Source organism: Gekko japonicus, unplaced genomic scaffold (assembly GCF_001447785.1).
Source record: "Gekko japonicus isolate JY-2015 unplaced genomic scaffold, Gekko_japonicus_V1.1 scaffold405, whole genome shotgun sequence".
NCBI lineage: Eukaryota > Metazoa > Chordata > Lepidosauria > Squamata > Gekkonidae > Gekko > Gekko japonicus.
In genome coordinates, this window is record NW_015175982.1 from 986,604 (window position 1) to 999,740 (window position 13,137).

Genomic DNA, 13,137 nt, shown 5'->3' on the forward strand with positions numbered 1-13,137 from the left:
CTACTGGCTGCATCTCCCTACCCTCAGTGGTCCACTAGAGCCATTAACAAACTGAGAACATTAGGATTAGACCCGTACCAACTTTTGGAAAGCGGCTATGCTAGGGCAAAAACCACTGTTTACCAGCGTCTCAGAGATATTGAGCTACAAACATCTTATGCCGCACTTCCGCCTCTTTACAAATCTCTGAAATCCAAAACGTTAATGTCTGCTCCTTTATACCTAGCTAATATTTCCAACCCAAATCATAGATGGGCCTTTTCCAGAGCAAAAAATGCAGTTCTTTTCAGAAGATTTCAACGTATCCCCAGACATTTGAGATTTTGCTCATGCCCTTCCGAGTCAATAGAGACCCTCCCCCATATATTATTTCATTGCTCCCACTATGCAGAAGAGCCCTTTTAATTACGCCTTCATTAAGGTCATTTAGGTTTCAAGGACAATTAGTAATCCAGTCCGAGGAACTTTTGCTGAAACACCTACTGGAGGACAAATCCACGGTTATTTCAAGGAATGTTGCTAAATTTCTTTTTATTGCAATTATAAAGCGTAAGCACCTCCTTAATACTCCTTGAGATGTTTTTTCTCTGTAATGCCTTACGACAATCTGGAGACTGTTTTTGATTCTGTATGCTGTTTGATGGGTCTTTGACCGTAATAAACTGATTGATTGATTGATTTCCAAAGAAACCCTGAAATTGTAAGGTAACTTACCAGTTGCTCGTATCCGCCAAAGATATACATGCTCTTTCCCAAGACACAAGCGGAATGCCCATCCCTTGCTCCTGGTACCATTCCGGACACTTTTGGTGTGGACCATTTATGTGTGCCTAAAATGTAAAAAAGGAGAGAGAGAGAGAGAGAGAGAGAGAGAGAGAGAGAGAGAGAGAGAGAGAGAGGCTGACACACGCAGACACACAAGAGAGAGAGAGAGAGAGAAGCTGTCATGAGCAGACACAGACTGGCATTCAAAGGAGTGACAAAAAGTGAACTCTTGGCAGGGGGACAGAACATTCTAAATCTACAACACAGTCCTCACCTGGTAAGGACAAAACTATCTTACAGCTTCTGATAAACTCTCCAAGGCACCTGCCACTTCCTCATAGGCAGGATGCTGTGTGCTTTCACAGTGACCCTAATGTAAAACTGTGCACTACTAAAGCAAAGGTACACTGTAAGAAATGCCTAGAACTTTACAGGAACTGACTCAACTGCAAGAAAGTTTCTACCCTCTTTGAAAAACGTTTTTCAGATAGGGCAGTATGAATAAGGAGTAATAAAAAGCTTACACAGGCAGCTGTCTTAGAGGGCCCTCCCAACCCCCCAGATAAGCTTTGGAGCAGCAGGAGATGCCCTAAACCACAGTTGGCAGTTTGCTTCAGCCATCATTCCAAGAGGCAGCGCAATGTTCCGGCTTGTTCAGTATCCCCTCAGCTTCTCACAACCTGGATTCCCTCCACAGCCATCCACTCCAACCAGAGCTGTACTCTAGCCCACTGCAAGGTCAATGTAAGCTCCAGGGAGACGATTAGCACAAAGGGAAAGGGAGATTTGCTCCTAGTGGGAGGCTTGCCATACTTGGATTTCTAAAGCCAGTCATGTGTTATTATCAAAAAGATTTCAGCCAAGAGTAACACATGAAACTAGAGACTGAAGTGGGCTGTGACATCTGAGCTGGACTGTGCTTACACAACTGCATAAGTCAGCGAAGGACAATGCCCTGCAGAACAGCCTCGGGACTTTGTCTAGCCTGAAGTGACTCATGCAAGAGGGCTTCCACCTTGTCCCTTGAGAGGGGAGAGGATTATCAGTGCTTTCCAGGAATGGTAGGAAATGGCACAAGCAAATGCATGCAAAGCTGCCCAGGACTCTGGACAGCAAGCACTTGCCTAGGCAGGTTTTCAGTCACTCTTTGCTAAAAATTAATGACAGCAAAATGGGACTCGCTGATACCAGAATCTACAACAGTATTCTACAGATACCTGCAAAAATATACATTACATATCAGTGAAAAAAATACATCAAATATGTGTGAAAAAATATACTTTAAAGAAAGGAGCTGAAAACCTAGGAAGAGAGCCCAAGCACTGAAAGGCTTCTTCAGTTTTTGCAGGCATGGGCAGTTTACAGTTTCTTTTACCCTTTTCCTTGTTATGGCTAATTTACAGAAATCACCCCCCTTATCTAAGAACTGTAATACCCGCTCAGTAAAATGATACAAGTGTGTAAGTATCTCTCTCGCAAGGACACTTGCACAGGCCTTTCCCATATTCTGGCACTGCACATATGTTGGATTGGCTCCTGAAGTACTACCAAACATGCATTTTCACTGGGCCAACACTTTCACACATCACTTTCCCCAAGTTACACTGGTATACACATCCATCTGTGTCTTCATGTCTCCCCAAGTTACACTGGTATACACATACATCTATGTCTTCAAAAAATAATGTGAAAGTCGATGTCCTACCTGTGCTGACCAAAAGACTCCAAAACAATAATCTCTTCTATTTCTTTTATATTTTTTAAAAGGATATTACTATGTTTAGGATTTGGCTTCTGCATAGAGCTCTTAGCTCCATTTTTGGCTTCAATGGTGCAGGTTCTCTCACTGGGTCCTTGTTGTTGCTCTTCTTAACCTATGTTTCCTGCAAGGCCCTTCTTGTGCCTTGCAAACTTCTCTATGTAAAGTTATTCTGCCTGCATGTTACTATCTTATTTCCCCCTCCATTTCCTTTAATGCTCCACATTCTCTTCTTGCTACTGTGAGTAACTTTGTCCTTCCTCCAAGGAACTCAGGTCCACATACATCATTTTACCCTTCCACCAGTTCATCCTAACAAATGCTCTGTGAGGTAGCTTATGCTGAGAAAGACTCACCCACCAAGATCAGCTTCATGGACTCCCAGATCCAAGTCCAGCCCCTATACCACTGTGAAATTCCTATGACTGTTAAACATTTTAGAAGTGGGAAACCATATCATCAACAATGCTGCAATCCTTTAAAGGTTTTGCACCTATTTTCCTTGTTTAAATGCAAATGTAGACTGTGTCCACATGCATTTGGGAACATGAGACAGACTCGCAAGGGAAGGAACCAACACTTACTGACGTCAAAGGCATATAGTACATTGCAGGCTCCCTCAGTATCATTGCGGCCTCCCCAGATGTAGATGGTATCATCAATGAGCACTGCAGAATGTCCGTATCTCATGTAGGGCACTTCCCTCACATGGTCCCTGCTGTTGGTCCACACTGGAGGTAGCTTAGTCCAACGTAGAGAGACTACAAGAAAAAGCACACAAGCCTATTGGTGGATTTACTTGCCCCCAAGCATTAGGTTGTCATGTATACAGATCCACAGAGAAACTACAAACACTTCAGCTCCTCTGATTAACAAGCCATAGAAGAAATTCAATCATTTATGGAGAGCCCTTATCAACATGCAGGAAGTGAACAATCAAACACCATCAAGTTTGTAGACAATAAAAGCGAATGAGGACAACAGAAAGGTACTAAGCAGTATCAATAGATCACTGAGAAAAAGATGAAGATGTTCACCAGGACCTATTTGTTATTAGCAGACAGAGGCTCTCTATCATGTTGATGTGAGAACAGAAGGAAACTCCTTCCCCTTGCTCTGAGCTCCAAAAGAACTGAGTTCCAAAAAATTTACATAAATGAGCACAATTCTGAGTATATTAAGCAGGTATATCTCATTTCATTTAACTGTTAAGCAACATTAAACTCACAGTTAAGCATTTTTAAAAAGGGAACAGGTAGCACAATGGCAGAATAAAACATGCAACAGTGCATCATGAAAGAAGAGTCAAGGCATTTGTCCATTCATTCATCATTTAGATAGCAGTATTCAGCATACCAAAATCTTTACAATTCTACCATTTATTTTCACAACTGGGTTGAGGGAACTGTCACCACCACCAAGTGAGTTTCACTGTTCACCCAGCCTGAGTCTCCAACACCTGAATACAATAGTTTATCCAGACCTACTGTCACCCTTCCAACCACCCTGAAGATCCTACCCATCTGCTTCTCCAATCCTGCCTTAATTTGGATCAAATTAATTTGGATTAGCCCACTTGCCTTTGAGGGTTAAAGCCACCTGTTTTGCAACAGCCCTACCTATACCTCAAATTAAAATTAACTTTTATTTAAAAAAGCAAGTCGCTAACATGCCAGAGGCTGTGAAACGAAGGTAATTAGTTTTGCTTTATGGAATAATAGTTTGCAGAGAGTCTCTCTGACATCCAACACCTGCCATCTCCTAAGAAAGAGTTTTCTCTAAGTTAGCGACTATTTTGTGCATGTCTGAATTTATGTTCTAGGCTATTCCAACTTTCTTGTTTCAGATTACCAGTTACATCTTCAGACGCTTGCCTGGAAATAAGATGGGTATTAATTTACCTGGACAGAATAGTTTTGGGAAACTAAACTGTGAGTATAAAAAGCCCCCTATACTGAATGTGAAAGAGATGCACAGATTTCATGATTGTTTTTGTTTGTGTTAACCAGGTAACATGCTAGATTCTAGTCCAGTAGCACCTTAGAAATCAAAAAGATTTTTTTTGGAAGGGGTGGATAAACTTTCAAGAGTCAAAGCTCCCTTTGTCAGATGCAAAAATGTGTATCTGATGAAGAGAGGGTATACCCCAGAAATCTGGTTGGTCTCTACGGTGCTACTGGATTCTATTGCAGCTCAACGCGGCTACCCTCTGAAACTGTCTAACTATGAAATATGTAGTAGAGCTGTAGCAATGTACCCTCCTTTAAGAAACTGAATGAAACCTGGCTACCATTGTCTCTCACTTTTGAGTGACATAAGTCACAGGTGAGCTTAATCTGAAGGTGAGGAGTGTGTTAACTTAGAAAATCATTCCCTCTTTCTATAAGAAACCCTTATTTGGATAGTTTGTTCTATTCTGATTACTTCCACACAGAGGATATAACAAAGAGGTAAAAGTTGGGAAAAACAGGTAGAGAGCATCAAATTATGCCTAGAGATATAAAAAGTCTGTAATACAGCAACTAGTAAAATATATATTGTTGAATGATAGACATAAAAGCAAATAAACGATGACAAGAAAGAAGAAAATTAGAAAGCAGTTCTGACTAGAATTAGAATGCAATAAAGGATTAATGCTGAGATTATTTGCCAGGATTAACTAAATGAAAGTACGAAATTCTAATAGGTACATTTTTAAAAGACAGATTTATATCGGCCTTTATATAGCCCAGAAACATCTAGATCAAACAGTCATCTTACCTGCATTAAACACATGAACATCGATCTGTCGCAGAGTCTCATAGTCTTCACCAGAACAGTAGCCACCAAAAGAGTAGACTTTGTGTCCAACAGCCACAGCAGCGTGGTTTACTCTCCGTGGCCCACCTTCTAAGTGCACTGTCCACCGTAACATTCCCTTCTGTGAGTGCTCAATCCCTCCAAGCTGGGGGTGGAGGCTCTAGGGTCTCATGCCCCACAGGGCTACCAACCAGCCATGTTGCTTTGTTGCCACGGAGCTATACAACAGACAGATAATATAAGTGCTTAAAATGTGTCTTATAAGGCCCATTGCCCAAGGAATTAGGGTCTTCTTGTACATAACACTTTCCCCGCTGAAGATTTTAATAGCTCTTTCAAACTTTACATTACACCATTCATTTCTTTTAATACATTTGGGTGGCTGGAAACAGTAAGGCCTGTTAGATTATAAAAGCTTAAGACAGAATATGTAATAACAAATAACATGGAACCACTGCAAAAAAGTGTCCCTGTGCCTTGAGAGATCATGCTCGGCAGCTCAAGAGGACAGGATTTCTCCTTCTATTAATGATTTCAAAGAATACACAGTAAATGAGAGCAGGAGTTAAGTGGTGTTACCATGAATACCTACTACATTTATTTGCTTGAACAGAAGGCATTTCCCCCCTGGCCTTCTCAGTCTGGAACAACAAGTTCTAAAAACCATAAGGCTGTTGCCAAAAAAAGTCAGCCCCATGCAGAGCCCTTCTCTGTTAACGCTCCTCAGGACATCAATGGCTGTCACTGGTGAAGAAGACATAATGACATCAGTAAAGTTACATGAGGTAAATTATACCACATACTGCAGAAAAGAAGGAGGAGAACTCCACATGGGGCTGCCATTTTTAGCTACATCCCCACATTTCCAATAATATGCATAACCTTCAACATTTCACAGGAAAGACATGGAGCCACACTTATATAGTCCCTTCTTTAATAACTGCTAGGGTGTTTCAGGTGGGGTAGCTGTGTTGGTCTGAAGCGGCAGAACAAAGTCATAGAATCACAGAGTTGGAAGGGGCCATACAGACCATCTAGTCCAACCCCCTGCCCAATGCAGGACCAGCCTAAAGCATCTCTGACAAATATTCGTCCAGCCTCTTCTTGAAAACTGTCAGTGAAGGGGAACTAACCACCCCTCTAGGCGGCTGATTCCACCTTTTAACCACACTGACCGTGAAAAAGTTTTTCCTAATATCCAGCTGATACCTTTCTGCATGTAATTTAAACCCATTGCTTCAGGTCCTATCCTCTGCTGCCAACTGGAACAGCTCCTTGCCCTCCTCCAAATGACAGCCTTTCAAATATGTAAAGAGAGCAATCATGTCCCCCCTCAATCTCCTTTTCTCCAAACTAAACATTCCCAAGAGCCTTTCCTCGTAGGGCTCAGTCTCCAGACCCCTGAACATCCTCGTCCCTCTCTTCTGCACCCTCTTGATTTTGTCCACGTCCTTTTTGAAGTGAGGCTTCCAGAACGGCACACAATTCTCAAGGTGTGGCCTGACCAAGGCAGTATACAGAGGGGCTATGACCTCCTGCAATTTCGATGCTATGGCCCTTTGAATACAACCCAAGACTGAATTTGCCTTTTTTGCCACTGCATCACACCGACCGCTCATATTTAGTTTACAGTCCACCCTTACCCCAAGATCTCTTTCGCATACACTACTCCCCAGAAACATATCCCCCATCCAGTATTTTTGCTTGACATTTTTGTGGCCCAGATGTAATACTGTGCATTTATCTTTGTTGAATTGGATCCTGTTTGCAACTGCCTACTTCTCCAGAGTATTCAGGTCTTGTTGAATTTTAACTCTATCTTCTTGGGTGTTTGCTACTCCTCCCAATTTGGTATCATCAGCAAATTTAATGAGTAACCCTTCTACCCCTTCATCTAGATCATTGATAAAAATATTGAAAAGTACCGGGCCCAAAATCGAGCCCTGCAGCACCCCACTGGACACCTCCCTCCAATCTGATAAAACGCCATTGACCACCACTCTTTGGGTGCAGTCCTCTAACTAGTTCCCTATCCACCAAAGTGTCCTGTAGTCCAGTCCACAGTCTTCCAGTTTGCCCATCAGAATGTCATGGGGAACCTTATCAAAAGCTTTACTGAAATCCAGGTAAATCACATCAACAGAGTTCCCAAGGTCCAGTAAGCTCACCACACGATCAAAGAAAGAAACCAGGTTGGTCTGACAAGGTCTGTTGTGGTCTGAGTCCAGTGGCACCTTCAAGACCAGCTAAGTTTTATTCACAGGATAAGCTTTCGTGAATAAAACCGTGTTAGTCTTAAATGTGCCACTGGACTCAACCTTAGTTTTGTAAGGGTGTTTGTTCTCTCAGTTAAGGATATGCTAGAAGAAAATAATTGTGTTAACAAAAAAATTTCAAGAATTCAAAATATACCTCAGCGGCTGCAATGTATGAAATCACAGGCTGTGAACTACACAGTCCCTTAGTATTCATGGAGCATTCCACTATATGCATGCCCACAAGCATCAAGATCCTCTCCTCTCCTTCAATGATTTAGTTGCTAAAGACCAAGGGAAGGGGCTGGATGCAGTAAACAACAATTCTAGCAACACATACTAATAATTCTTGAGACAGTATCTCCAAAAGGCAAAAAAGGGGTAATAATTTACCAGGGACAGTGACCTGAAAACAGGGACTATTCAAGGGAAGTAAGGGGAGCTGGAACACCATATGCAATGTATTACCTCGAAATTATGACAATATCCACAGACAGAGAAAGTACAACCACACAAAAAAGTAAGTCTTAGGGCTGCTAGCGGCATTGTTAATCTGCGTTGCCAGGGAGACAGGTATTCCCTGTACACGTTAGTGTAGGAGTGGACCACATTCTAGTCTAACCCAAATCCACACTTTAAACAGTTGCAACATAGGGACGAAATCTCTCTTTTAGTACCTATGCTAAAACAGCTGCTAGCCTGGGTTCTACATCCAAGTTAACGGGATGCTTCAAACCTAAGCAGGGACCCACAAATGCTATGAAGTGGCACATTTCTTCTACCAGCTTGAAAGGGGTACTAGAAATCTGAAAACAGTGAAATCAGAAACAAAGCTTATTGAAACTGAGAAAATTTAAGCAATCACAACAGTATCAAGCATTCAACAATACCCCGCACTGGAATGTGTCTCTGTGTTAAGTGCTGTCAGCTCACTCCCCACATAGCAATTCTATAAGTTAATGACCTCCAAAATGCCTTGCTCAGGTCTCACAAACTAAGGCTTCCTTCATCATTGAGTCAATCCATCTCGTGCCAGGTCTCCCTTTTTTCCTGCTGCCTTCAATTTTTCCTGGCATTACTGTCTTTTCCAGTGAGCCTTGTAATTCTCATAATGTGAACAAAGTACGATCGCCTCAGTTTAGTTGTTTTAGCTTTTAGGGAGAGTTCAGGCTTGATTTAATCTAGAACCCACTTATTTGACTTTTTGGCAAAAGAGCGAAATATTACTGGTGAGTGTACGTAAGTACACAGCGCACGCACACAAGTTCCCTCAAGAAGAGAAGCAAAATGTCAAAGAGGTACAGCAAGAGAGTAAAGCAGGGGCTTACAGCTACCCATCTGTGCCAGTTCATCAAACTGTGCAAGAAAGGGGGTTCAGGAGTCTCAGCAAGTCAGTACTCCAAAAGGTGGCTGAAAGAGCAGTAAAGAAGCACATGGTAGGTAGCTGATCAGGTACTCCCCAACTGCATGAACACAAGTGGCTGAGAGCCAGACAGAACATACCCACACGACCTCCAACAAGCACATCTGAACAAAGCAACATCTGGAGACACATTCTGGCCACAGTTGTATGAGGCCTCAGTCCAAAACAAAAGATTATTTTCTTCCCAGGTTTGGAAATAGGGGAGAGATTGGCGAGGGGACAGGTATAGGACTGAGTGAAGATGGGAAGAATCCCCCTAAGCTGAGTTAGTGTGAGCTAGCTCACAGTTTTTTTATCTTCCAGCTCACACATTTTTGTCTTCGCTCAGGAAGGATGGCTCCAGAGCAAACTGATTTATGCAGTAGCCAAATTGCTCGCTCACAGCTTTAATGCCAGTAGCTCACAAAGTAGAACTTTTGCTCATAAGACTCCACAGCTTAGAAGGAACATTGGTGCACACTCCTGAGAGTGTTTCCCAGTTAGGGACAGAGGGTGTGTGTAGCAGGGCAGTTACCACAATGAGTTGAGATTCGTGGTAGGAAATTCAACAGTCCAAATTAGATCAATCTGAAACTTTTTAATAGGAATTGCTAATTTGAGCACAGTAATTTACAAGAGTATGCTATGACAGGATTCATTCGTGGCTAAGTGCCCTGATTAATTGCTGAGAGTGTCCAATAGCTAGATGCCAGGCAAGTCTCCAGTAGTCCTTCCAGTCCAACACTCTGTATCACACAGTGGCCAGAAATACCAGTGCCATCAGGAGGTCCACCAGTGGGGCCAGGACATTAGAAGCCCTCCCACTGTTGACCCCCCCCCAAGCACCAAGAAGACAGAGCATCACTTGCCCCAGAGCCCCTATCTATACCTTGTGGCTCATAGCCACTGATGGACCTCTGCTCCATATGCTTATCTAATTCCCTCTTGAAGCCGTCCATGCTTGTAGCCACCACCACTTCCTGTGGCAGTGAATTCCAAGTGTTAATCACTCTTTGGGTGAAGAAGTACTTCCTTTTATCCGTTCTAACTCGACCGCTCAGCAATTTCATGGAGTGCCCACGAGTTCTTGTATTGTGAGAAAGGGAGAAAAGTACCTCTTTCTCTACCTGTTCTTTCCCATACATAATCTTGTAAACCTCAATCATGTCACCCCTCAGTCGTCGTTTCTCCAAGGTAAAGAGCCTTCCATCTGCTAGCTCTCAGGTCTTCTGAGGTGCTACTGCCCCCAGGCACTCAGTTTCTTGTGACAAGTAAACAGAAGATGGCTTCATGTCCTCAAGAAGGGAGGGACAGGAAGAAACGGCTTGATGGCAACAGCATTCATTAAGTTAGTCTTTTAGGCCAGATATTTTGGTTTCTACTTCCCCCCCTATCCTAGGATAGATGAATGGAGACAGTCCCTAAAACAATTCACTCATAAAGAATGCCCCAAAGTCCCTATCAAAACTAGTCATCTGTAGCGAACCTGTATTTTATTGTGAAAAAACTAAGACGGAGCGAGAAGAAATCTATTAGCAACAGGCAGATGAACAGCAGTGATGGCAAACTAATGTACAACCCAGGCCTTTTGCTACTGTTAGGTCCCCTGAGAAGGGGACAACAGTTCCAGCCAAGTCACTCATCGGAAATTGCAAGTTACTAACACTTTACTTATTACTTGGGGGGGGGGGGCTGGGCAGAACATACATAAAGTGTTCCTTGCATTGTGTTCACTCTTGTGGTCCAGAGGTCTGTGCAAGTCTCTCTTTTTTTTGGGGGGGGGTGTTTTTGCATGTGTGTGTGTGTGTGTCTGTGTACGCGTGCACACGCCCATGCCTGGAACTCATGGCAACCTCTGGCAACTCCTACTGGGGCATGGAGGAAGTTCAGAGAAGTGGCTTGATAGCCTGCCTCTGCTTCCCGGCCCTGGTATTCTTTGGAGGTCGCCCTTCCAAATACTTGCCAGGGTGGGCTCTGCTTAGCTTCCAAGATCTGACAAGATTGGGCTTACCTGGGCTATCCGGGTCAGGGAAGATCTGTGCAAGTCTTATTCTCAAGAATAAGAGGAAAAAGCAGGTAGGCTATGATATAAGCATTTCCAAAAGTCAGTCCCTGGGAGAAAATTGGTGGTGAAAGATTTAAACCCACACACCTCTCTCCAGCTAAGTGTCCAAAATAGAAGGGAAACTAAGCATTGTCTTCTACCTAATGATGACTGTAGCGGGAGTTATCCAAATCTTGTCTGAAGACTTAATGGCCGGAATCTTTAGGCACTTAAAGAGCACACCCCCATCAGGAATTTTAGTATGTAGGTGTTTCAGATAGAATACTTAATTGCTCATTATCATCCTGCAGCAACATATTCAATATAGAAATATCCATAGGAAGAACATTCACCTTTTGCAAAGAATACTGTTTTCCTTAAACACATCAGCCCTCCTTATAGGCCACAAAAAAACCGGAAGTCATTTTTCTCTTTTCCACACAGCTCATTGGACCATCAGCCAAAGAGAGTTTGGGTTAGCATTTGTAGGATTTCAGCACCAAAGGATGGCAACTATATACAATCCCACCCTCTCTCACTTAATACAGAACAGTAATGGTTTCTCCTTAGCTGACAAAATAAAATATACAAGTGTGTTAAAGTTAATATACCAGAACCTAGATGTGAAAGGCAGCAGGGGAAAGATGAAATGGCTAAGGATAAAAAGTCAGAGATCTGTAGAAGATATTTATACACACTGAAATAGATGCAGATCAGGAAAATAAAACCGTGAAAGGAATGGACAATACATACAACATGTTTGGAAAGAAAACTATTTGCTCAAATTATAAAGTTAGTAATGTAGCAGTGACTATATAAAACCAGGATCACAATAGTAGTTTGCTCCAGAGAACTGTTTCAAACAAGTATAACATCCAATTTTCCTGAAACCTTGTCTATAGCTTCAGAAAATAATGAGAAAGACTTCTGTGTCCTATAATATGGAACAATAGTAACTTTAATAAGGCCAAGTAAAATGTCTTTTATATATATCCAGAACCTGAATGGAAGTTTGGTGCAAGAGCTGTTTAAAGAAAACCTTAAGGAAAAACAGCCATGTGGGGAACTAATCATCCATAGCATCCACTCATGGGGTGGTAAGAATTTTACTGAACATCTGCAAATGACCAGAAACCCAGGGAAATTGAATGGTTGCAGGAAAACTCTCTTCACTACTGGTGAGTAGTTCCTCACATGCATATATGGCCACCTTGGTAAACTGCTACTTGGCAAAAAGATAATTTGGATTTAACACTATCCAGTCACATTTACAAGAATGTTTTATGTCCAGTTTGCCAGTTAATGATTCAATATTAAATTATACTTTGACCTATTTTTGCACTGCTACATTTCATGCATCTTACAAACCTTATGTCATCAATAGCCAAACAACTCCCGCTGGATGATTTTTCCACACAATCAAGGCTGCTAACAGTTTTCTACTTCCTATTCTTTTTTGCAAGTTTATAATCAGAAAAGGCTGGAATTTGAACACAATGTAGCTAAAACAAACTGTTAAAACAACAATAGCAATTTGACATTTATTTAACACCAGCAACACTGTACATCCAGAGTTCAGAGATCTTCATCCCAGCCAATAGTGAACGGAACGATTTCACATTACATTTAATTCAGCTGCAAGCCTAACCAATCACCAAGTTGAACAACAAGAAAGAAACAGCTAATTAAAAAGCAATAAACATACAATTAAGCTTCACCTCAATTCTCTTGTCACCAAACTGAAGCCAAAAAACCTCCAGATGCTCAGACTTTCACAAGCCTTTAAGGCAGTGGTACTCACTACTAGAGATGTGAAAGCCCGGAAAAAAACCCGGAAAAATTAGGGGGGGAAACGTTTCCCCCCCATTTTTTTCTGAAGCCTTTTTTGTTTTTTTCCGAAAAATTGGAAAAATTGAAAAAAGAAAAAAAAATGATTATGGAACATTTTATTTTAACATGATGAATAAAATATTTTAAAACAAGGTGCTCAAATATTTTCCAAATCATTTCTAAAATATATATATACTAGCAGAAAAGCCCGTTGTGAAACCGATACAACGAGATCTAGAAATATGTGGTCTGTAACGAACGCATAGGCTGGATGGTGGTAAGG

At 41.9% G+C, this 13,137-nt stretch overlaps 1 protein-coding gene across 2 annotated transcripts in view; it reads right to left on the reverse strand.

Moving 5' to 3' along the window:
* The window catches only part of KLHDC3 (kelch domain containing 3), a 62,337-nt gene that overhangs the window by 25,829 nt on the left and 23,371 nt on the right, over positions 1-13,137 (reverse strand). For both annotated transcript variants that reach the window (XM_015426246.1, XM_015426247.1), the window contains exons 2-4: positions 5,285-5,541; positions 3,109-3,285; positions 715-830 (exon numbers count right to left, since the gene is read on the reverse strand). In XM_015426246.1, coding sequence (XP_015281732.1) covers positions 715-830; positions 3,109-3,285; positions 5,285-5,438 — 447 coding nt within the window. In that variant the 5' untranslated portion in view covers positions 5,439-5,541. The remainder of the gene's footprint in view (positions 1-714; positions 831-3,108; positions 3,286-5,284; positions 5,542-13,137) is intronic.